Raw genomic sequence first — 23,890 nt, forward strand, 5'->3', positions numbered from 1 at the left:
AGTGGGAGCCGCAAGCTCTTCCTCATGCATTTGCCAGGAAGGGCGGGCGAGAAGGAGGGAAGCGTCGCCTCAGGTGGCGGCAGGCGGGACGAGGGGCGGGGAAACTCCGACCTGCCTTCACACTTCGCGCTGAGGGCCGGCGCAGGCAGCGCAGGGGTATCCCAGCCCGAAGCCGCGAGGGGAAGCAGCCGCCCGAGAAGGGCCGCGCCTCAAATTTTAGGAAAAGAAAGACGCTTCCCTTATACTGAGGGCGGGCGGGAGGATTTGCCTACCACGTGTACGGAACCTTAAGAACACGTGTATGTGCTTAGCAGAGCCGCCCAGCCATTGGGCAGGGTGAGGCTGCTGCCTTAGGCGGTACCCCGTGAGTTTTGGCCGAAATTGTGTAACGTCTTCCAATGCCTGCAAGCAGAACACTGGAGGAAGAGATCCCAGTGGAACGAATGGGCTCTACCATTTTTTTAAAATTAAAAACAAACAAACCCAGATCCACCTTCCTTGTGGTCTGGCCTTTGCTGGGCAGCTTCATTAGTCCTTTGGATAGCCACGTGTGAACAAGCTCTTTTAAAAAGTTTCCCCCCATAAGGCAGTCCTGTTGATGTTTCCTCTGAAGACCCACTGATTATTCCCAGGTACAAGTATACATAGGCTATGTTACATAGGGATGCAGATTTAGGCTGAAATCCAATGATTTGCTTAGAGGTTAAGTCCCATTGGTATAGGTTTGCACTGTTGATCTCAGAAATAGTTGGTTCTGGAAAGCAACATGAGGCCAATTTCCATCTTCCTCATTGCTTGCCTTGTCAAAACAGAGAAGGAAAGGCAGGAGGGAATCAACTATGACAGCTGGAGACGGTCTCTTGACTTGCCATGTATGAAGAATGGTAGAATATTTTGTGAGGGCTATTTAGGTAAGTATGCCTTCCTTCTGATGTTAAGTAGTCCCATTTGAGTGGGGGGGGGGCACCACACTTTTTCCACTGTAAAGTTCAGTGAAGTCATAGGGTGATATTCCAGGACATTGGTTTTTTAGAAAAGAAATTAGCCCTTTTTATGGCAGTAAGAATTGTGCCCTGGGAAATATCCCATGTTTGTGGAGTGGATTCGTTTTCCCTGCTTTAATCCTTCTTGTGCTGGAGAATAAACTGTATAAAACAGCACCCAAATATGCTACCTTAGGCTGTATCTTTCCCCCTCATAATAAAATCACTACTTGTACCGTTATAGCCTAAGGCAACCCATAGTTTGTGGCAGCCTAATACTATTCCACATCATCCAGCTTCATTTAGTATTCCTGAACACTCAAATGAGTATGCCATTAAACTCCTCGCCAGCCCCAGATGCTGGTGTGTTCACATGACATTTTATTATGGAATCAGCGGAGACAGTACTTGTTCTTTTTCTATGCAGTCCACACAAGTGCATATTTTTTGCTCCTGAAAACTGGTTTCATTCAGAAAATAAAAGCTCATTGAGATTGATTCTGCATTCTTCTGCAGTATGTCCATTTGAAAATATGTGTAGGCAGTGCTTTTTCTAGAAAAAGATGTGCCGGAACTCACCATGAATGTACTTCTTTTTCTTAGAATGGCAATGGCACCCACCCGAGAGGTGTTGGAACTCACCTGAGAGGTTCTGGAACCCACCTGAGGTGCCAGACTGAGTTCTTGTAAGTTCCCTCTGAGAATAAGTTCTGGGTGTAGGTGTTGTTTCTAGCAATGGAGGGGTGTAACTGCATCTGCCCAGTTACATATATTTGTACATATACCAAGGTTGCAATCACTACTTCCTTCTTCATTCACCTGGGGCATGGACATGGAGAAAAAGGTATGGATAACCTAATGAAGGTGTTTCAAATAACCACACCTATCTTTGTGGATGGTGGCATCTAAAATAAATCTAGACTGAAAGCATGTTGAGAGCAAGCATGAATGATTCTGGATTAAGGAAAGGTACATTTTTGTGATAAAAAATAGGTTAGTGTATATACAACTGCATACACACGATAAATTTAAATTACATAACTTCCCTCCAAAAAATCCTGGAAACTGTAGTTTAAGTCTCACAGAGCTACAATTCCCAACACCCTTAACAAACTATAATGCAGGATTCTTTGGTGAAAGTCACGTGGTTTCATGTTGTTTAAATTCCCTGTGTAATAGGTCCTGTTCCCAATATCTGTCTACTTTATCCAGCAGATCTTCAAGCTTGGTTAAAAAGCCAGCTACAAAGCACACTGGTGAGTCAAGAAAATAAGTTTGTTAATGAGGAAATAAAATACTAATAGCGGTATGCAGTAAATTGTGCTGTTAGTTTGCATTTTGCTGATAAAGTGATCAATGTCCTAACCTATGATACAATGGTACTAGGGCTGCCAATCTTTTTCTTTTAGGTAACAACATGATGTAGTTCATTGGAAAACTAAATAGATTGCTTTCATGTCAGTGATTTTAGAACTATGGACTGCATTAATCACTACTTGTGGATCAAAACAAAGGTTTGCAGCCTTCCCCTAGAATGCGATCATCATATTTTGATTTACTCCTTAGCAACTATCTGCAGGATTACAAACATTGTCAAAAAATGTCCTTGGGCTGTACCCAACAAAGTATTTCCATTTAGCACAAGGACCTAAGGCTGCAAAAGGGGACTTCCCCGTCCCTCTCCTCTTCCTACCTTCCCCAATCTGTTCTTGGGGTTACCCCAACCCTCTAGTGCAGATCTGGGGAGGGCAGGAGGGGGGGATGGAGGAGAGGAGAGGAATGAAAAGTTCTGTTGCATAAATGCAACACTCTGTGCTAACAAAACTACTTTGTTGGATACTGCCCCTTATTTCCCAAACATGAATTCAATTTCATGTTAGCATCTGTCTAAGTAGCTGATATTGTTATTTGTAGATGAGCAGTGGGGATTTTGTTATTACTTGTTCTTTGAAAGCAGTTCACCACCATACCATATAATGATCTTTTAAAAATTCCCCTCTGTTTCAAACTCCTTTGGGTGGTCCACTGTGAAACAGTGACATATAAGAGACAGTGTGGTATTGTGGTTAGAGGGTTGGACTGGAACATGGGAAACCAGGGTTCAAATTTCCACTCAGATAAGGCATGTTAAAACAATAGTTGTCCTGATCCAGATGTACAAGCAGAAAGAGGTAAATGCACACAAATCTCTCCTCTTTTACTTTGATTAGTATGACTCATTATGTAAGCATGGAGGTAAGGGGGAGGCAACAGATATCAGTGAGTTCAATTTCCTCTTTTCTGAGCTTCTGTTTGGGGATCGGAATCAGCAAGACTAGCATTTTCTTAGCTAAGAGATGGACAATTCCTGCCTTGCTCTTCTTGTGGTTCTCAGCAATGGTATTGCAGAATCTTGAGTTCTGATAGCATACTATTCCAAATACTTTTAAGATTATTCTGTCCCAGTGATTTTCCATATTTCAGGCCATATTTACTTACAACAGTGACTGGAACTGGCTCTGGTTACTCAGTGATGGGAATATGTTCAGCACATGCTAAGATGGCCTTCTCATAACCTGTGTATTCTTTGTTTCATAAAGAAATAGGTTGTGAAGCTGAGCCTTGGCACAAATTAAATTCTGCAGCTGGTCAAATGACACTAAAGCATGCCAATGTAAAATTGCAGTTTTAGCACAGAGATCACCCACAATTCGTTAGCTGTAAAAAATGCTATAAATAAAAGAATTTATCTGTAATTTTGGGATCTGCTGTGAATCAAAGTTCTTTGATTTAAAATTTTGCACTGTTGCTATGGTGTTTAGATAATACCACATGGCATATATTAATAACAGATTGAAAATAACATTTGCAGTTAATTTTCTATGCCTTTTCTCAATTGTTCTATTTCACTGAGTGACGTAATAAGATCCCCCACACCCCTGCTCTAAAAGCGTACAGAGTGTATCTCTACAATATACTTTCAGCGAGCAGCTGCTTTAGAATGTGTTAGAATTGACAACTTTGCCATAGTTTCATTCAAAGTGGTGTTGCCAGCTGGGAGGTATCAAAAACAAAGTTTTTGATAAGTAAGCACCGCTGTGGATTTATGTATCTATTTTCGTGGGTTATGTTCTTTTCTGTGTTTGTGTACCTCTGGTTTGCACATGCAAGAAAGCTATGTAAGCAGCTATAAAGCTTTGTAAGAAACTGTAGCTTGAGCACAAAGCTATGATTTGTATGTACCATACTCAGGGCTTTTTTTCCAGCCAAAACTCGCTAAAACTCAGTTCCGGCACCTCTCAAGTAAGTGCCATTGCTATGTTAAGAGAATGAAGGAGGTGATCATGGCGAGATCCAGGACCTCTTTTTCTAGAACAATAGCACCACTGACCATACTATATATGCAAAGCTAAAAGTGCTATTGTGTTTAAGCAAGTGGAAAAGGGAGTGTGAGCCTTTTGACAAATGGATAGCTACTAGGAGAAGTATATTTTTTCCCCTTTTTTTTAAAAAAGATGTTTCTGGCCAAGTTTGTTTGATGCCTTCCCTGTGTATTTTTTTGCCCAATATAATAATACGATTTTCTTAGCCACGGGGTATAGGTATTTTGAATCAATGAAGAAATACTCATAAATCTTAGGAGGATCAAACAGATGTTTTAGAGACGTTATTATAGTTAGGTTTATTCAACTGACACATTATATGAACCTTGAAACACCCCTTATTACTACCAGTATTTTTATGTAGATTTATTCATCATAAAATATCAGTAGTAACTCTTAAGTGTACATATGCCTACTGCAAACATTCATCCCAAGAAAAGTAATCTTTTACCAAATTTTACCTCTTAAAAAGTGACAGTTCCATGTCCTTGTTTCTTTTCTTACTAATTAAGGCAGAAGCCTTATTCTCAGTTAACTTGACATGGACAGGGCTAAAAATCCCAGAGGAGTTTAAGGGACAAACAAGATGAGGTGCCATTCACACAACTAGCAGTTATGGTAAAGACCCCTCCCCCCCAATTTGGTAATTTGTAGGTCTGGGACTCCTAATCCATACTGGGATTGTTGGTGGGGGGTGGGCTCTACCCTTTGCACCCTCGCTGTTGTCCCACTCTGGTTTGCGGTCCCTCTGCTTGCTATTTGCGTTGGAAGAAAGTCTTCAGATAGTGCAAGGAAGAGCTTTTCTTCCCATGCAAATAGCAAGCACATGGATCCCTGTTTCAGATTGGGACCTCAGATTGGGACAAAGAGTTAAAGCCCCTGCCCCAGCCCCTGCCAGGGTAGCAGTGCAGATCTGAAGGCCTGCTATTTACTTTTACAAAGCCATTCACACAATTGTTTTGTATGAATGATATCTGATCTAGTTTGGCCCTAAGTGCAAGACTCTGTGCTAAACACTCTCTGCAGTACTTTTTCATGAAAATTAAATGACCGTCTATCATGTACTTAAAACTGAGCACATTCTTGAGTGCTGTGCTTCAGTAGGATTTGGGAAATCTACAAAAGTATCTTTTGTTTTGTTTTGTTTTGATTTGTTTTGTTTTTCTAGTACAATCTAATAACTTTTAGGTGGAACAGTTGTGCTTTTAATTTCAAGTGGAAAATATTAACCAATGTTTTTGTAGATATTGCCAGATTCTTCATGGATGAATTTGGCAAGTTAAGCACTCATATGGTGTTCAGTGCTCCGTGATATAGAAGTGTATTGGGCAGAGATTTGTATATATTTATATTCTCTTCATGCTGTAGAATGAAAATTGGCTTTTAACCAAAATGAATATATATTATAAATATTAAACCTTCAGAGAAGTGTTGGTTTTTTTAAAATCGAACTGGCATAGCAGTCGAATTCTGAATTGTTTTTTGGTAGAAGTATCAGCTAGTAAATAATATATTAGCCTGGATCATAATATTATCAGTTGAAACACAACTTCAAATTGGGAATCGTTGTGTCAGCTGGCATCATTTACCCCAGTGCAATGCTTAAGGGTTTGAAAAGCACAAGGAATTACTTTGTGATGCTTTCTCTGGCTTTCCCATGATTTTGACCTTGAGCAAGGACCAATGATCATTTGGAGAATGGTTGGAATGGCCTCCACATGACACAAGAACATTCTTCTACTGCTACTACTACAATAGAATTTGTTAACACCACAGCATTCTTCTGTATAATGTGCAGTATCTTCATGCCACTACTTTGCTACTCCAGTGCTACGCTGTCAGAAGCTGTTATGGAGGCACTCAGTAATATATAGGAAAACATTGTACATATTACAGTGTCTGAGATAAGCCGTCAGGTGGAGGTCCACTCAAGTGGTTTCTGGGAGATGTAGTATATAACATGAGTCACAGGGAAGCCATAAAAATAGATACACAAAACTGATCATCTACATTTCCGTATTACTTCATCCATGTTATGACTGTTCAATTATATTTTACTGTCAGAAGCACAAGGAAATAAAAGACCCAGAGCCAGGTAATGTGGCCTCCCCTTTTCAGTTACCATTTTTGTTTTTTCATAGGTTAGGGGCAGTGCATCTACAGAAGCCTGGCAAGCTTTTGGTTTTATTTGGTTTTATTTCTTGCCCTTTTGTCCTCTCTTCATTCAGAAAACTTGGAGTGACCTATATGGAGTTTCCATGCTGAGTTGTTGCCGTATTATGATCATAAACATTCCATCCAAACTCTGAGAAGGCCAAGAACCGCTTAGCTATAATGGTGCAACAGCATTATCTGCCTTCAGGCCATTATTTTGCTTTATACCTGGCCATTCCCTGTGTACGTTAAAGGTATTGTGCAAATTGAAAAGGTATTACATATCTGTGAATGAAAATCTACAATGTTTTATCAGCCTCACTCAAAGGGAAAAAGTTGAGAACCTGTTAGAACCTGCAAAGTAAAGTTAGATGGGGGCACCTTACTTTGACAGCCTTATAATTCATAAGAATTAGCTGCCAATGTTTTCCTCTCCTGCATGCTTTTCTTGATCTGATAAACAGAGAACATAATTTAAGCAATGTGTAAAGTCCCTCACAACAATTTGTACAAGTAGACCGATATCTCAATATTTTCTGCAAACCAAGGTAAATTTCCCAACAGATTCCAATCAATTTTCCATTGGCCTTGGCCAAAGATAGAATCAAAAGTGAAAAATGAGGTGTATTCCTTCTTCAGTGCTACTGTTCTCCACTGTTCTGCTGAAATATCCACCTCCTGTTACAAAATGGTGTAAGAACCTGCTCCTAAGAACCAGAGCTATCCATTTATGTGAAGGCCCTTAATGCACTTCCTTGAAAGTACATGCGCAGTAGTAGAGCACCTGCTTTGCACGCAAAAGGTCCCAGGTTCAAGCTTCAAGCAGTGAACCCCTCTTCAACCAGTGTTTTAGTGTCAGCTTTAGGAGGGAACCACGTGGAGCGGTGAGGGAGGAAGGAGACACCTGCCTAGCCAACCAGATCAGCTGAATCAATCTTGGAGATCAGTGGGGTGACATAGTCAGAGCCAGATCACCCTCATATCTTGTAAACAATATTAAACTGGCTGGACCAATAGCTTGACTTTGTACCAGACAGCTTCCTGTATGCCCAGTTGCCTCATCTCACTCCACTTCAGCAGAGCTGCCACCATGGCAATGAATCAGCATGACTGGGGAGTAGCAGGTAAGGAGGCCTTGCCCACCTTCATAGTGATGATAAAGGAAAAGATCAATAAATGGTGTTGCTGTGGGCTTCTCACCAGTGTGTGGTCCCTCAATCCTGCCTGTAATTTTGTGCCCTAAAAACAAATACAGTCATTCAACTGTGGCAGGGAATAAACAGCTTTTGGAGACACCAGAGGAAAGCATCAAAATTATACAGGGAAGGGTCCAGTGTTTTGAAATACCGTATTTTTCGCTCTATAAGACACACCAGACCACAAGACGCACCTAGTTTTTGGAGGAGGAAAACAAGAAAAAAAATATTCTGAATCTCAGAAGCCAGAACAGCAAGAGGGATCGCTGTGCAGTGAAAGCAGCAGTCCCACTTGCTGTTCTGGCTTCCGGGACAGCTGCGCAGCCTGCATTCGCTCCATAGGACGCACACACATTTCCCCTTACTTTTTAGGAGGGAAATAGTGAGTCTTATAGAGCAAAAAATACGATAATTTTCTTTGTTCTGCCTGCCATTTGTATTACTCTGCTTCCACTATTTTTTGTTCCTTTTCCAACTTCTGATTTTTTTTGTTTCTTTGTGCTATCCCCCCATTGAAATAGAATCCTAATGTTGGTGGGAACCTAAAGGTCCATTCATTTACCCACTTACCAGTTCAGGAAATCCCATTCCTACAACACCCCCTCATCAGTGCAGCCCCTTTTCCCCCTCACATTATGCCTTGGGGAAAAGAAAGAAAAAGGCACATAGTTGTCACAGCACTATTATTCGTTTCCCAGAAAAAGCACAGCAGTTCTGTGACAGCTGACAGCCTTACTCTCTCCCTTCCAACCACTGGGGAGTGTAGCTGCTGTAGTGCATAGCCATGGCCCCTGTGATTGTGGTTGTCACTTTTGTCTTCGGTGATGAATGGATGAGGGAGGGGATGAGTCCAGATACTGTGCTGTGTTTTCCTGACCTGGGAGGGCAGCAGAAGGAGGGCAGCAAGGGCAGCAGAAGGAGAGCAGACAGGTCCAGCTTGCATCCTAGCTGCTCACCTAAGAGCAATTGCTACTTGCCCCAGGCAAGATACACACTGCATGGCTTCCTTCAAGGAAGGGGATTCAACACATTGCACAATTCTCCAAACTTCTAGATGTGATCTACACTGAACTGAGCAAAGAACACACAGCACATGCACCTTTTTAATCAGCAGGGTTATTGGAGAAGATCCATAAGGAAAATTATTGTGGCTTATGTGGTTATAAGAGTGAATAAAAGGGGAGCCTTTTCATCCAAAGTGCTGTTGGATTCTGAGTTACTTGGAAATGTAGCACTGGCAGGGAAAAGTAGAGGAGCCTGCCAATATTAAGAAGTCCAGCTTGTTAGAAACAGATGCGTTGCCAAAGAAAAGTATGTGTGTTCATGGCAGTGTGGAAATGACCACCCTTGTTACATACTTAACAAAGCCAGATTAAATAATATACAGTGGTACCTAAGGTTACATACGCTTCAGGTTACATACACTTCAGGTTACAGACTCCGCTTAACCCTCAGGTTAAGAACTTTGCTTCAGGATGAGAACAGAAATTGTGCTCCGGCAGCAGGAGGCTCCATTAGCTAAAGTGGTGCTTCAGGTTAAGAACAGTTTTAGGTTAAGAATGGACCTCCGGAACGAATTAAGTACTTAAACCAAGGTACCACTGTATACAGATACTGCATTTTTAATTCTTGCATTGTACTGACTAGGTCAATACATTTAAAAATATTACAATAGAGACTGCAGCCCTGTTCAGGTGTTCTTCTTCTGAACGTGCATATGGGAGGAAGAGGAATTATGTCCACTCACAGCCTCTGGCCCCACCATTTGGAGGAAGGGTCTGAAAGGGCCTATGAAGTATAAAGTGCATGTCTGTAGGCTTTGTCTCAGCAATCACAGCCTAACCATGGATCTGTTACTGTGGGGACAGAGCCTATGCATTAACAGTTTGTAGACATGTAGACCCTTTCACAACTTCTACTAAGCAAATATAGGGGGCAGGGATGGAGCCAGCAGCTGCTGCAAATGGTCACAATCTTGCTCCTGTCTCTATGCATACTCTGAAGAAAGTCTGGATTGCAATGAGCTGACAAATAGCATTGGAGGAAAATATTTCTGATTCTTCAAGGTTGCCAAAGAGATATGCAGCTTATTCAGTTTAACAGTGACTTGTTCCTACAAGAGTGGTGAGAACTGCAAATGAAAATGGCAGACAAAGTTCTAGCTTCATGCAGAATTCTCTTCCCTGTGTACATGTCCCTCTTGAGGATTTCTCCAACCTATGCATTTCTGTAATTTTTTAGATGCTGTAGTGTAAGATTTCATTTTTGCCTGGAGTCTCTTAATTGCAACTTTCTTAAATTCAGAAGAACCCTGCTTATTGGTTGCATCCCCAAACTCACTGTGAGTAAGGCCTAAGGGCACAGACTTCCTTTGGCAAAGGTGGACCATGGAAGAAGGTGGGACATTCTAAACAAAAAGTACCCTTTTGTACTGCTCTCTACAATGTTAATCTCTTGTCGATCCACCATTGTTTGTTGAATACATATCATTGTTTGCACATACAGTGGTACCTCGGGTTAAGAACTTAACTCGTTCTGGAGGTCCGTTTTTAACCTGAAACTGTTCTTAACCTGAAGCACCATTTTAGCCAATGGAGCCTCCTGCTATTGCCGCTGCACCGCCGCACGATTTCTGTGCTCATTCTGAAGCAAAGTTCTTAACCCAAGGTACTATTTCTGGGTTAGCTGAGTCTGTAACCTGAAGCGTCTATAACCCAAAGTACCACTGTACCTCAGGAGTGTGTATGTATGTGTGTTGTGGGAAGGCTACTAAACTGGAGTCCCAGGTTTCCTAAGTGGGGGCTTGAGCCAGAACTTAATATAAAAATATCCCTTAGATACTGAACCCAAACCTAGATGCTGACCCAAGGCTTACACATATGTGAGGGGCAGATGACCCCTGTCCCATGCTCTAATTGGCTAGGACTTTAGGTCAGGGCTAGACTTGCGTCATCTCATGGTGGGGAAAACATCAGGTTTGCGATGCAATGGCAACAATAAATGTAGTTGTGTGTCACAGTACTGCATTAGTGCAAAAATGTGAGTTTTCCTGTTTTCCAAGGACATCAGTGGCCACTAGGTGACAATGTTGATCCAGCTTACGAGCCATCCATTGCTAACGGAACATATACTAAACTCGAAGAAAGCACTTTAAGGTCTCCATGTTTAATTATCCATGTTTTGTCTGCTCTGGGGAATTCCAGCTGCTTTTTCCTTCCAGCTTTTCTAAAGGATGTTATTCCTTTCCAATAAATCATCATTTTATACATGTACAAAATTCACTGCCTGCAAGTACTGATAATTTTTCAACAGCATTTTGAAAGAATTAAGAATTGGGGGGGGGGGGGTCGATAGAGTTGCAGTTGGAAAGGTCTTTCTTGCATCCCTATGGCACAGTTGAGATCCCTAAGCTTTCTGCTCAAGACAAAATAGATGGGTGATAGTCTGTCATCCCAGCACAGGTAGAGCATGTGCTCAAACTGGGCGGGCTGCTTGTACCTCTGGGAGAAGGAGCTGGAGGAAGGTAGTGCAGGGCAAGAGGCAGGAAAGGAAAGGAGCTGAGCTCTCTGGTCACTTCCACACAGTTAGCACTTTTGTGTGGATCTCTCACCCATTCATGTAGATGCTTCTGTACATCCCTCAAACAATAAAGTGCCGCTTCATAACCCACACCCAAGTATGTGGGTGCATTACAATAAATAGCAATTGCACGACAATTGAATTTGGATGCTAGGTGTGGGTGTAATCTGCCCTGAGCCATGGGCACTGCTAGAATGATGTCCTGGCAGGCTGGTTGGTATAGTGTCAGGTAGCGCAAATTGCCACAAAGAAGAGATAATTAGGATTGATTTCTGGACGCGTTAATTGACAGAGGAAGGGAAATGCTGCCGACAGAATGATACTCAAGGTTGCTCTGCAGTAATATTTGGAGTGTTTTGCACAGTTCTCGCCCATTCTCCGTTTTGCTCCACGTTAAAATAATCACATCTTAATTAGGCTGGCAAATGCTGTGCACAAGTGCAGCTTGGGAAATGGTGGTGAGGCAAGTGGTGGGGCAGCATTAGAGTCCTAGGAACAGATTGCTTTCCCTTCAACATTTGGGCTAAAATTATCCCAGGTTGCCTTTTTGAACAATCTGACAACTCGCTGGTGCGCATCCAGCAGTTAAAAGCTGTCTCTTTCCTTGCTGTGCTATCAGGAGCCTGAGGCTGCCTGCTCAGGCACAAACATATGCTGCTGTTTTTCACTTTTTGATGGTGATTGGGTAGCTTCCGCACTTGTAGGGCTTCGTGCCACATCATCCATGTTTCTTCTATTGCCATTTGGCCGAATTCATATTTTTACTTGTAGTATTTATTAGATTAATAGCTGGTCAGGTCTCTAAACAGAAGGGAGAGCCCCACATAAATTTTAATTGAGCACCAATTGGGAGCTGCTTTTGATCATTTCCACACAAGGCTGAATTTGATTGACTAAAATCTGCTGACTACTGGCCCGAGTAATCTAATCCCACTCTAATTAAACTGTCTTCCTGTTTGTTTGTTTGTTTGTTTGTTTTTTGTAGTATTAATTATCCAATATAGTGTAATTTCCTTGTCTATGCAGTGTTCAGGACAGAATATTAGTTGAGAAAATGCTTTTGAAATGTCTTTTTTAAATCACTTAAGTAGGTAACAATCTATGCAGAGTCTACATGGAGTACTAAAATGATCATTCCGGGGATCAGTAAAGCATTGCAGAAAATGTATATTGTCTTAAACTAGTGTCTAATTAGTAACGTGTCGTGTTTTCATTCTTACTCTATCTGTTTTTATTTTCTTTTAAATATAAAGCTAGTGAAGCATGAACTGATCCCTATTACAATTCGTAATACTGTTGCACTCCACCCCAATCTCCAAGCGGTGCAAGATCCCATGGGTTCCAATGCTTACCCATGGTTTGTGTTTTCTTTTCTGAATAAGACACAGCGGAGACTGTGGATATATGGTTTATTTACACATATATACAACCTGAGCCTATAATGGAGGGGTTCATAGCATTATCATTCCAAAAGGGTCTTGTTTTTCCCATGCCTACAGTCTTGGATGCCAGCAGAAATCAACCATGGCTCTGACCTTGAAGAAGCTGGCGTGATTTGTTTTTTTAGGCCTTTCTAAATCCATTGATCCAGCCCTACACTTACTAATTTTAGAAAGTACAGTATGGGGAGAACGAGGCACAGTGTGAGGATTCTTGCTCCCTGTAACAATATTCTCTCTTGTGTGTGTTCCCTTCCCCTCACAGAACCTTAGCAGTTCCCCAGTGCACCTTAGAACTTCTCTGTTTTCTAGCTTCTGCCTTTTTGGGGGGAAAAGCTTCCCAGGGAAAAACCGAGTTTGGAAAATGTGTGATTTCATCCCTGCTGCTTTTATTGAAAAAGTGACACTGCAATACTCTGACGAGAATAGCTAACTTTTCAAATGCCAGTCCCCGGGGCCCAGATTTCAAACGGGGGCACTATTAGAAATGCAAGAGCACATTTCTCAGCCAGAGTAATCATGTCAGAGTTTGACTCCATTAATGCTCCAAAGCTATTCTGTTTGACCGAGAACACTTAGCTTAATTAGACAGTGCAATGCAGGATTGTTGGCAATTTTTAGAAAGTGAGATTTCCCTCCATCAGTTGAGATGAGAGAACTCTAGAGCTGGCGACTAAAAACGATTTATTCTTACAAGCTTTTCCTCCATGGCTGAGTTGCCTGCATTATGATGGTTAATAGGAAAATATGAAGCATTTGTTGTGGTGCTTCATGATGATGAATGTACAATTGCACATATACTAACTTCAGTATGATACTTTAAATGATACGATGTTTTAAATGGTATTTGTGTTCATCAGGTTAATGTAGACTGCGTTGGAAGGCTTGCCTTAAGAATTGTGGGGTGGGGAGGGGAGTATAAATAGCTTTTAAAATAGCATGCCACAAGGCTGCAATCTACTAATTGTGCAGCTTTTTCAGGCCAGTCAATAATGATTAAAAAGCATAGATCTATATATTCATACAATTATAAACATTAAGAGAACCAGACTGACTGCTCTGAAGATGTTAGATCTAAATTAGCTGTAGAGGGACATTTCCCCCAAGTGTGAATTCTACATATTACATTATTTTTAAAAAAAGTGAGACTCCAGACCTCAGCATAACTTACTTCCAGGTAGACATGTCTTGCCATAGGATAGCAACAGAGTAAGTGTCCATTCTACTGCTGATTACAGATCTGCCATTTTCAGATTAGCCACTCAAAATACTTCGATGTTTTAAATAGTATGGTTGGCAGAAATGATGCTTTTTAAATTGTTATTGAACAGAATGAAAAATGTACACAGTTAGCAGATGGGAACCTGTTAGCACATGAAAGTGAGTGCATGTGTAATGCCAACAGAGCTGTTTCATGCTATGTAGCCAAATCAGTTCTCAGAGTATGAATCTTTTCCATCCTCTTTTTTTTTTTTGGCTACTCATAGCAGCCATGTTGTGCTGGTACCCACATCATTTTTATCAAGACTTGAGTACTGGCATATGCCACGGCCCCTTGCCAACATAGAGCACTGGATCTTTATGTAATGTGTTATGCTTTTATACTGTAAACCGCCCTGTGCACTTCAGATGAAGGATGGTATATAAATTTTAAAAACAAACAAATAAATAATCAAAACTGCACCTTTCATGCAAAGTATAGAGGTATCAGCAAGCCCTGTAGAATCCAAAGCTTTGTGGAAGTAACTAAAAACAAACAAATCTTAGGGAAAAACACTCATGGAGAAGAAACCCAGAATCGCCCAGTGACTACTGAGCATACTCAGTGGATGCTGGATGGTGGAATGGAAAACTGGGTAGTGAAGGATTGGGGTATCCTGAAAGACGGTAGTTGGCCAAGGGGATTATCCAGACCCAAGACCCACTGGGATGTTGGTGAATCTCCAGCTCAGCCAGCTGGTCCACATTCTATGTGGAGATTAAGGACAGGAAAATGGTATCCGCTGCTTTAAGCAAGGTTGCCCATAGCTGTCTACTTTTCAACAGTTCTACCCAAAATAGCTGGTCCTTCAGTAAAAGATTCCAGTGCCTTTGTAATATAAGCAATTCACCTCCTCCCCCTATCAGCACTGCACATTTGAACAACTTTCTATTACAAAATGTTGCCCATGTAAGCAGTTGTCTAAGAGGAAAGTCTAGTTAAGAAACAAATGCAATCCTTACAATCTTTTGGGTCTCACAGTTAAATCTACTTTTAGCAGATTGAATCAATGACTTAAAAAAAAACAACCCTCCAGGAAAACAGAGTTAAAATTGCTCTACCTTTTAAAACAGGGGTCAGCAACCATTTTCAGCTGTGGGCTGGTCCACTGTCCCTCAGACCATGTGGTGGGCTGGACTATATTTGGGGGGGGGGAATGAACGAATTCCTGTGCCCCACAGAGATGCATTTTAAATAAAAGCTCACTTTCTACTCATGTAAATACACCAGGCAGGCCCCACAAATAACCTAGAGATGCATTTTAAATGAAAGGACACATTCTACTCATGTAAAAATACTCCAATTCCCGGACCATCTGTGGGCCAGATTGAGAAGGCGATTGGGCCGCATCCAGCCCACAGGCCTTAGATTGCCTACCCCTGTTTTAAAGAATCAAAGAAATATCTTAGCCTGAAACATTTCATTTTAAAAGTATGCATTGAAGTGCAAACCATTCCATATTTGTTGTCACTGAACTGCCCAGTTTGGCTGGTTACCTAATAGAGCAGAAGATTTCTGATAGCAATAAGAGATTTATTTTATGAAAGAAATTATCAGGTTAAGACTGCTGGAAATGGTATCTCTGTGAGGGGAAAATTACAGTTCCCTGGATTCTTTGGGGAAGGCATGTGCTGTAAACGTCTTGGTTATACTTGAAACATATTGTTTATCATATAGTGTGTGCTTGTCCCGCCCCATCCCACCCAACTGAAACATGTGCACCCCTGTAAAGGCTAACTTGATCACCTGGGTAAATAAATATGTTTTAGACTGGTGCCTAAAAACAGACAATAAGGGTACCAAGTATGTTTTTCTGGGGTGACCATTCTACGGATGGGGTGTCACCACAGGGACAAAGGCCATTCTTGTTTAACTAGCCTCCACACTTCCTTTGGATGGGGCACAAGGAGAAGGGCCTCTGATGAAGACTGCAGGCTCTGGGCTAGTGGCAAGAGGTGGCCCTTGAGGTATTGAGTTCTTGAACCACCTAAGGCTTTATATTTATAGGTCAAAACCAGCAGTCTGAGCCTGGAAACCAATCAGTAGCAAGTGCATTTAGGCCAGAATTGGTTGTTATAAGCCTTCTAGTCCCAGTTAGTAATCTAACCTCTGAATTCTGCCCTTGCTGGAGAACTGTCTTCAGAGGCAGCCCAAATATAAAGAAGTGCAACAATTGAACCTAAAAGTTACCAGAGAATGGGCAACTGAAACAAGTGTGAAGGTTCATGTCGTGTGCATTATTTGAGATTGACAGCTACAGTTAATGGTTTCAGATTGATACAATACAGTACTATATAGCCAAATTGTGAGTACCTTTTGATTTTCTCTTCAAATCATCTCAGATAGGTTACCTAGGGATTTTTGTATTTGGAAACAACACCTCTGAAACAGACACAATATAGAAACTACTTCATGTAAATGATTTTTTTTTCCATGAAAAAGGTGCAAACTTGTGTTTCTACTGTCCTGCCCGCCAAGCTTTAAGTTCTCCTAAGGAGCCCCTTCTTAGTGCCACATTTCTCAGAGTTGCACATTATGTGCAGCCTCTCTTTACTGTGTCTCTACGTGCTGCAGGCTTCCTCCAACCAACAATACGGTAAAGGGCCTTCCTCATGGCGGTGTCCCACTTCTGGAGTGCATCCCCCTCTGAGGTGTGACTGGCGCCATATCCCCTCATTCCAGTGCCATCTTAAAATGTGGTTGTTTTCTCAAGCGTTTTGTTGTTCAGGATGTTGTATGTTGCCCCACCACATGGTTAATTGTACTGATTATCCTGTTTCAGTTATTTTTACTTAGGCTGTATTCACACCATACATTTAAAGCACATAGCTCCCCCACAAAGCATCATGGAGACTGATGTTTACTCCCCACAGAGCTACAGTTCCCAGCACCCCTAACAAAGTACAGTTCCCAGGATTGGTTTGACAACACTTACATCTTGCACCAGGTCTTGGGTGCCAATTAATACAATGTAAAAGATATGCAATGGATTTTGGATAAATCCATTCAAATGTTTAAAATGGCTAAGAATATATCCAGTTAACACACACTATTTGTTAGCATGCAGAAGTTATATACTATAGTCATTCTGTTTTTACCATGACATCCATGAGATATTTGATAGGGTTTGATTGATTTTGCAAGATTCTCATTAAGATTGGCTGCTAAGCATTAGCAGCCCAGGCATGTGAACATAATCTGAAGTCTTGTGTGTGAGAGAAAAATCGGCCACTTTTCTTACAGAATACTAATGAGACCTGTTCTGTAGCGTGCTGCCATTTTAACTGTCTTACCCTTTCACTTGTACTAATAAAACACAGAGAGAAATAGTGTGGTGTTTCCAAATGAACATTCCTTAGCTTGAAGTGTACGTCGAGTTCTTATTAACCTTGGTAAAATGCTTTTCACTCCACAGGTAATCCGAGAAAGAAAAATGCTTTGTTCTTTGTAATTCTTTTGCTTTGCGCTTTCGTTCCTACCCGTGCTTGGGCTTTGGATGAGTGATTTCTGCTGAACTGGAAAAATGTCTGCTCAGATTCTTTATTACGAGGAAAGAAACGGGGAAAGCTAGTCTTTGTTTTAGTTTGTTGATAGCTCTATGGGATTCTAAATAATAGACCTCTGCCCAGGGAGTAGGCATCCCATGGAAGCATTCGAATTTAAGAACTGGGAAAGTGTGGAGCCAATAGCAGAGTTGGTTAGAGCACGGTGCTGTTAACACCAAGTTTACAGGTACTATGCCCATATGGAAAAGTTGCTGGTAGTTAGACTAGATGATCCTCAGGGTCCCTTCCAGTTCTACAATTCTATGAAGATGGTTTATCCAGCAGTTCCCCATATGACATCTGGTGGTGGGACCTGGGAGGTAGATGTAATTCATCTTTTGTGAGCAATAAAAGGATGAGAAAGGGGAAAATTCTCCTCCCTGAGAGCTAGTAACTTGAGTTTTCAACCCGTCTGGATTTTTTCTTACTAGGTGGAACATTGTGTGCATGAACCATGCTACCACATTAACTATTATGACTTAGAGGGCTATATTGTCCTGCAAGAGCACTGTAGTCTGTGAACTGGCCTATTCTGCTCCCCTGATATTCCTTGCAATATAAACTCCCTTCTTCACCTTCCATCTGTCATAATGATGGACATTTAGCTCCTTCTTTAAATAGTTGTCTGTTTTATGTACCATAACAAAGACATTTCTAGCTGTTTTCACATGTATGTGAGAGATGGGTATCAGAAAAAAAATAAGTTGGCGTAAGAATCAAATTAATGGGTTTCGTTTATAGACTTCAGTGTAGCTAAAGTATATTTGAGATAGGAAAATGTGTTGTGCATGCATGCACATGTGTCTGAGATGGCACAAATTTACATAAAATTTGCATATGGTGATCTATATGTATGGTTGGTGGTTTAGGCCAGTTTTCAGAGCGGAAGGAGGAACTCTAGCTCTTGTCATGGCTAACTCTGAGCTATTGTGTGCCAACAGTATTTTCTGGGTCCCATACACCATTATGTAGACTGGGCCCTCAACTTTGTCCACAATCCTATCCGCAACAAGTGATTTTTTATGGACATATTAAAGCTAAAAAAAGTATTGTTCAGCATCTAACATGCCCCTTTCCCACCCTCATATCCCTACTTCTCCATCGCAACCAACTACTGCATGTGCCTATGGGCAAAGTAAGGCACTAGTAGTTGGGTCTCATTGGCACTGTGCTTTGCCAGGTGCCCAGCCTCCCTGTAGGCAAAATGTTTAAATTAAGTTTTCTTTTAAAGGGTGGAGTGAGAAGAACACAATATCTGGGGCCGAACCCAATGGCCCTGGGCCACCCTCCACTAAAGTTCCCATGGAAAGCATTGGCATATGATCGGAGTGAAGGGTCTGTCTGTCAACATTGCAGCAGATTGTGTTGAGTAGCGCTGGTTGGAATTCTACCCCCTGTATTATGCACTAACTGCAATCTTTGGCCCATCTTCAAGGGCAGCTCCATGTACAACACATTGTGTACAGTTATTGATAATTCTCTGACATGCAAGCAGTCGCATAAACAGAGGGTTAACAGAGCATGAACACTGTATTTCCCCATTGCTTGTACAAAATGTTACCACATCAACCTCTAGGCTTGGGCTGATGGGTTATCAATATGGTGATGATCACAACCAGGAAACAGCTCAGCTCAGCCAGAGCCAGCAAGCCCTATGCACTGACCTATTAGCCTAAAACTGTGATAATGGTCCAGATCTCAGAGCCGAGTTGCACCTCTAATTGCAGGATGTGCTTTTACCAGCAGCATGAAGGCATCATAAATCAGAAACATAATGATTAAAATAAGGACGCTAAAGTCTTTTAAAGTTGCATATGACGGTTTTCGTGCAGTGAGCACATTCTTGATGAATTGACTTCCCATCCCTTAAAATGAAAAGCCAATAATAACAATTCTTTTCACTTTTAATGATAAACAGAAATCATTTGCTTGACCTTTCTTCTCACTTGGCAATCTAACACGCAGTAATCACTAGCAGTGATAAATTACTCTAGACTCTTGCTGTTCTTCTTTTCAGCTGATAAGAAGTTGAAGGTAATGTGTTTGGGATCTCCATGCTGTTGTTGCAAATCTCTACTTTAAATTTAGGCCTTTTTGTAATCAAAACCCACAGGAAGAGAAAGAGCACAAAAATGAAGAAGAAGAGGAATGTGTCGCTAAACAAGAAATCGGAACAGAATCTTCGGGGTGTGGAACAAGAAGGAAGCTCACTCCTTCTTAGTTCAGATATTACTTTTTTGTGAAGTGAAGGTGGAGTGAAGCATCTAATGTCGCTAATCAGCGTGTTCCCCGTTTGGTCTTCTAACCAGTTCTTCAAGTACATAATTCCACAGTCGCAATGCCATGGATTGCTAGATAAATTGATGATACGCAGTGCCTGAAGATTATCAAACGCACCTGCAGGTATTGTTTCCAGATTGTTGTTCTGGAGGTACAGTTCTTGGGCTGAACTGGGTAGAAGTGGAAGAGTTGCCAGCTCTCTGAAGCCACAGTCCACTTTTAGTGGGTTGTGATCAGGTGGAGAGCATGTACAAGGGTGCGGACAGGAGTTTGCAGATGTGGCTTCAAGGAACAGAAGTATCAGTAATCCTATTCCTTGACTTGTGACCATTCTGAAAGTTGAAATCATGGCATCAGTTCAAAGAAATAAGTCACAGCACATTCATGAATGTTGTACTAATGTATAGTATTTTTTCAAATATTTTACTTTAACAGGAAATAATGCCTCTCCCCTCCCCATTCTATACTTTTGCAGCTGAATCAACTGTTCCCTTCTCCTATAAAGGGAGGCTCCAGTAGTGGCTGATATAGATTTCCTACACTTTCCTGTCAAAACAGCATGAAACTTGCATATAGATGGTCTTCTGTATGCATCACAAAGTGACATGGGTGCATGCCATTGTATACTCTCAGGTGTGCTCTTGCCACTCATTATAGTCTACACATAGGTTTTCATAGAATCATAGAGTTGGAAGAGACCACAAGGGCCATCGAGTCCAACCCCCTGCCAAGCAGGAAACACCATCAGAGCACTCCTGACATATGGTTGTCAAGCCTCTGCTTAAAGACCTCCAAAGAAGGAGACTCCACCACACTCCTTGGCAGCAAATTCCACTGTCGAACAGCTCTTACTGTCAGGAAGTTCTTCCTAATGTTTAGGTGGAATCTTCTTTCTTGTAGTTTTGCACACTTCCATTGCAGTTTCATCTCCCATGTAGGAAGTCTATAGCCTGTGGGCATCTATGGGGAAGGGGAAGATTACTTTGGAGGGAATAATTTATTGTTTGTTTTACCAGGCCATCGCTGAAACATCAGACTGAGGATCAGTTTAACTTTTGATTTAATGTTTTCCTCTATGGGACGTTTTGGAATTATCTCTGGTGGGCATATTCAAGGAGACCACTGCCAGAGTGGGGGAGAGAGAAGAGGAAGGGGAAAAACATTCCTTACTTTGAACTACATCTCCGCTTCCTGTTCCTTATGGGCTATCTCTTTTATAACTAAATACTAACCTCTGAAGGGACAAGAAGAGTCCTTCTTCAAATGTGGGATTAGACTCGAGAATCTTGTCTGAAGAAAGCAGATTTCAGGGATTTGGTGGAGCTTGCTGTTCAGAGGTGGTGAACCTGAAGCTTTCTGTGGACAATTCATAATAATTTTATATATCACACACTTCATATGTAAGCATCACCATCTTACACATTTCGAAGAACAGTGAGTGCAGGAAATGAGTCAAGATGGCAGTTCAAACTAGCATCCCTCTTCTCCATGCACTAAATAGATGTGCCTGCTTACAGATTTGTTGATGGTTGCAGGATTCACTGCAGTGTTTGGACCAGATGGATTAACATATTAGAAGAGAGAGTTTTTAACTTTTGCCCAGTAAACATCGTTTAATTCAAAAGACTGAGTTTCCTTGGGTATAAACAGAAAAACCCACACCGTGTTTGCAGGACATGTGGGACTGATCTAAATACAACAAAGCCTCACATACAATAATGCCCTGTGGGCTATTTTTTCAAATTATGTAAGGGTGTCCTATGGGGTTGGAGGAGGGACACTTGGGAGGCATGAAGATTTAGCTAGGGAGAGGATCCTATGGCCAGTACAGCCTACCTTAGGATAAATTGCAGCTTTGTACCCAATTGTATTTTCCTGCCTGTGGTTTTAAGACAAAAGCAAAGCTGCCCTGTTCCGTTGTTCTTGTAATGACAGTGTTGGAAAACTATCCTGTCTTAGCACATGGCAGTGAGCTGCACATATAGACCCACATGCTTACTCATGGAACTGATGGGGAGTTCTGGGTACGGAGGCAGCCAACAAAAAGAAATTTTGAGAAGCATTCTGCTAAGGCCAAGTGGTGGTCCTAGCAATGGTTTTCCCTACCCAGGTTAATAGATGGTAAACAGAACAGGATAAAGAAACAGTCACAGATTGTTCCTGGTTCTAGGGAAGGAGGATATCAGAGAGGAGCTCAGCACCCTGCTAACAAACTTTGAGCACCAGCCACCCCACTTTTGAGAACATCCCTTAATTTCTTGTGTGCTTTCACTTTTTGATGCAGCAGCAGTTCCTGCTGTGTTCTCCAAAGAGAGCTAAAGGCTTATCTGTAGCAAATGAGCAGGAAAACCTTGTGATGCATGAAATGCACAGAACAAACCTTTCATAAGATCTAATTATGTACCATATCGTGAATGAAAACGTTAAAGCAAATTAAAGCCATTAATGTTAAATTACCCCCTGTGTTATGATTTATGCATGCTCCAAACATGTTGACTGTGGTTGGTTCATTTTATAAAGGAGATCAGTTTGTTTATTTTCACTGGGAAAAACCTAGGTACTTTTATCCAAGTGAAACCAAAGTACTTTACACAGTAGCGTTTAAACTGTCAGTTACCCAAATCAATGGGTTGCTAAAGAAACAGTACTTGATTTGAAGAATAATTTCAGGTTATCCTTCTATATTACTCTGGGCCATTAATTTTGTTAGTTAACAACTAAATGCAAAACCTTTTAAAATACTGAGATGCCTTACAGTATACAATGAAGAACTTTGCCAACACCACCTTTAAAGAAAAAAAGATCAAGAAAGGGAAAAACGCTTAAAATATTTAAACCTTTTCTTTGCTACTATGGGCATGCAGGTCCCTTTAAAAAACTAAACTAAACTTTTTGTGCTTTTCTCTCATTATTTCTGCAATGTTTGGATATACCATAGAGTTCATTTGTACACCATGTCATGGACAGCACAGAGAGCATGAGTGTAGCTACTGCAGAGAGAAAAGATGCATAGAGATACTGGCACTTACCTCAAGTCCAAAACACATGAGGAGATCAATCTGTTTACAGCTCTGCATTCTTTTATTTTTGGTTTTTTAAGAGTATTTATGTTGATTTTGCAGGCAGGATTCACTGCACACTCTTCGGTGCGTACGTGAAGGTAGGGTTGGTCAGCAGACTCCTTGAGGGGCTTTTCGCAAATCCCTTGGAGAAGCCTTTTTCTGTATGTTCCATTTTAGATCCATGCCATAGTAATTTCTTGCCTTTCTGCAGGTTGTGGCAGCAAGGACTGTAATCAACAGCATGCACTGTGCAGCTGGAGTTGATTGGCTGCGTGGGAAGTGGCCCAGTGCTCCTGAAAGAAGTGGCCGGGCAAGATAAGCTGGTGACGCTCCCTCCATCCTCTTTCGGAGCCTGTTAGCTCCTGCTCTGGAAGGATTCCCCCAGATAAAGGCACAGTGGTTCCCACCTGATAAGAAGAATTCTGCTTACTGGAAAGACTGCTGCTCCACAATGACTTCTGCTAAGACTTTCATAAGAAGACTTGTTTCCAAAGAAATACTGTCACATTCACCATTCTGCACCATATTCATTTCTGGCCTTTCAACAGCTTCCAAACACAGAAGTCTTCTCATTTGTTCCTGGGCTAGTCCATTTTAAGTTGACATGAGCTGAAGTATCATCACAGCCATGGAAGATGGCAGGATCCCCAAGAACGTGCTCTGTGGGGAGCTGCCTTCAGGCACCAGGCCTCTTGGCAGACCAACTCTGTATTACAAAGGTGTCTGCAAATGTGACATGAAGGCTGGCAAATGTAACCTGGCCATGTGGGAATCCATTGCAGATGACCACAGTGCCTGGAGACAAGACAGACAGTTTGTGTACCAACAGCAGAGGAGGAGGAATGACTGCTGGGAGGAGCACAGAGAGAAGAAATGCCATGGTGCACCTTTAGCAGCAAAAGCTTCATCTGCCCCCCACTCCAACAAAACACCTGTATTGGCTTCTACAGCCACAGCAGGTACTGTAACCTTCCAATAGTTTGACTTCACCCCCAAAGGTGCACTCCTCCATTGTCTCACAAGACAGAT

At 41.6% G+C, this 23,890-nt stretch overlaps 1 protein-coding gene and 1 long non-coding RNA gene across 5 annotated transcripts in view; one reads left to right on the forward strand and one right to left on the reverse strand.

The window, feature by feature from the left end:
* The first annotated feature begins 10 nt into the window (after positions 1–10).
* Positions 11–23,890, forward strand: part of LOC309526073 — a 57,751-nt gene continuing 33,871 nt past the window's right edge. The window contains exons 1-4 of one of the 4 annotated variants that reach the window (XR_014216632.1): positions 90–911; positions 1,587–1,669; positions 2,163–2,239; positions 23,073–23,820. This is a non-coding gene — a long non-coding RNA (uncharacterized lncRNA). Of the gene's footprint in view, positions 912–1,586; positions 1,670–2,162; positions 2,240–23,072; positions 23,821–23,890 lie in introns of all 4 variants that reach the window. The other 3 variants (XR_014216634.1, XR_014216631.1, XR_014216633.1) reach the window with 3 other exon arrangements.
* Positions 19,406–23,066, reverse strand: GP9 (glycoprotein IX platelet). The gene is made up of 3 exons (XM_082212005.1): positions 22,829–23,066; positions 21,032–21,155; positions 19,406–20,131 (listed from the first exon to the last, which is right to left on the reverse strand). The coding sequence occupies exon 3, from the start codon at positions 20,128–20,130 to the stop codon at positions 19,510–19,512; it is 621 nt and encodes a 206-aa protein (XP_082068131.1). The 5' UTR covers position 20,131; positions 21,032–21,155; positions 22,829–23,066; the 3' UTR covers positions 19,406–19,509.

This window comes from Podarcis vaucheri, assembly GCF_965113315.1.
Source record: "Podarcis vaucheri genome assembly, chromosome: 2".
In the NCBI taxonomy this organism is placed as follows: domain Eukaryota; kingdom Metazoa; phylum Chordata; class Lepidosauria; order Squamata; family Lacertidae; genus Podarcis; species Podarcis vaucheri.

Coding starts and splice junctions, on each gene's coding strand:
- GP9 (XM_082212005.1), bottom strand. CDS start 20,130: ATGGTCACAAGTCAAGGAATAGGATTACTGATACTTCTGTTCCTTGAA.